This window comes from Penaeus monodon, chromosome 15, assembly GCF_015228065.2.
Source record: "Penaeus monodon isolate SGIC_2016 chromosome 15, NSTDA_Pmon_1, whole genome shotgun sequence".
Taxonomy (NCBI): domain Eukaryota; kingdom Metazoa; phylum Arthropoda; class Malacostraca; order Decapoda; family Penaeidae; genus Penaeus; species Penaeus monodon.
The window spans coordinates 38464747-38466338 of NC_051400.1; the positions used below are offsets into that span (position 1 = coordinate 38464747).

General features: G+C 35.6%; 1 protein-coding gene across 5 annotated transcripts in view; it reads left to right on the top strand.

Annotated features, from left to right (window-relative positions):
• The window catches only part of LOC119582023 (protein tramtrack, beta isoform-like), a 34622-nt gene that overhangs the window by 22872 nt on the left and 10158 nt on the right, over positions 1-1592 (top strand). Inside the window, exon 6 of one of the 5 annotated variants that reach the window (XM_037930230.1) lies at positions 1091-1380. The exons of the other annotated variants lie outside the window; for them this stretch is intronic. Coding sequence (XP_037786158.1) covers positions 1091-1380 — 290 coding nt within the window. The remainder of the gene's footprint in view (positions 1-1090; positions 1381-1592) is intronic. 5 annotated transcript variants of the gene reach the window in all.

Consider the following 1592-nt stretch of genomic DNA (forward strand, 5'->3'; position numbering starts at 1 on the left):
TTAAAGTTAATGGTTTTGAAACAAGTGAATTTCATAGACTGATAACTCTCATATATATTGTTTTCAAAGGATTAAAACAGGCCCATGATCATTGGCCCATCTCTTGTCTGTCTGTGATTTATGGAAATTCAGGTTTAGCCTAAGAATGAGAATTGGTTTGCATTGATACAAGAAAAGGCCTTTTGGATAGAGATGAAATTCAATTTTTATCAAATTTTGATTTTCCATGTCGTAATGCTATGATTTCTGTAAATTTAACCATGTTAACAAATTATTCTGTATTGATGAATATATTTTAAGACTGTTATGTGTATATATATATAGTTGCAACTAAGTGTTCTTGTATCTTTTGTTACATATCTTTCTTTTCAGTCTTGAGATGTACTTGTTATTGTATGTTGTTTAGGAATTCATAGATTTACACTGTTATCTTTGTATCTTTATATGGATCTCTCTGTGTGGGCATTACCATAAATGTCAAATTATTGCCCGATGTATATGATTTTGTTTTGAATAAGTACAAAAGGCACAATCATGTAATTTTGTATTATTTTCCTGGAATGTGTTGAATAGGATAAGCCTTGTATTTCACTAGGTCCTGACTCTGGGTCCTGCTAGTTATGCTTGTGTTACAGATTGTGAATATTTTAAATGGTTATAGTGTACTTGTGGAAATAATTTCTAAATATGGCTACAGAAATCTTTGTAAAGGAAATAGCTGTGTACAAGATTAGTTATACAGACATACTTTTTCTTGCTATTGTTTGGGGTATTGAAATGCATTTTTCATGGTTCCATTCATATTTATTTTTGTTATGAGGGAATTAGCCTTATGTCCACTTTGAACTCACATTGCATTGTTCATATCTGGAGAATGTAGTAAACAGATTGTATCTGCATTACTCTAAAATATAACAGTTAATTATATAATATATTTATACTAATTCTATGTATCATGCTACTCATACATCTTGTGAAGATTTATTGATACTTTTATGTAGCATGTAGATGATGTCACTTATGTCATGAGTATGTAGCATCCAGGGATGTATAAGGAGGTGACCGAGCTGATCACATCCATCATCAACAGATGATCTCAAAGAGAACCCCAGTCAACAAAAGTCGAGGGACATACATTCGTTGGAGCCCGGAAGAGCGACTGGAAATTGCCAAGGCATGCTCCCAGATGGGCTTAGCCAGAGCCTCCCGTGAAATGTCTAAAAGGCTGAACAGGAAGCTGAGCAAATCAACAGCACAAAACATCTACAAACAGTACCTCAAGATGATGGAAGGGCGGCAGCAGAGCTCAGAATTCCCTGCAGCTAAGCGAGGCCCCCTGCCCCAAGCAACCACAGACAGTGAACAGAGTCATATGACTAGGTACAGTACCATAACCTGATCACATGCTCTAACCCTGCCCAGGCCCATCCTCTCTTCAACTCACTTTTAATTACCACTCACACCGTACATAAACTGCAGAAAACATGAGGTCCATAAGGACATTCTCTTCCAGCTGTTACAGACAAAACAAAGAAAAGTGTAGTTAAATTATATGAGTTTTAATGTGCAAATACTTTCTGTGTGTGTGTATG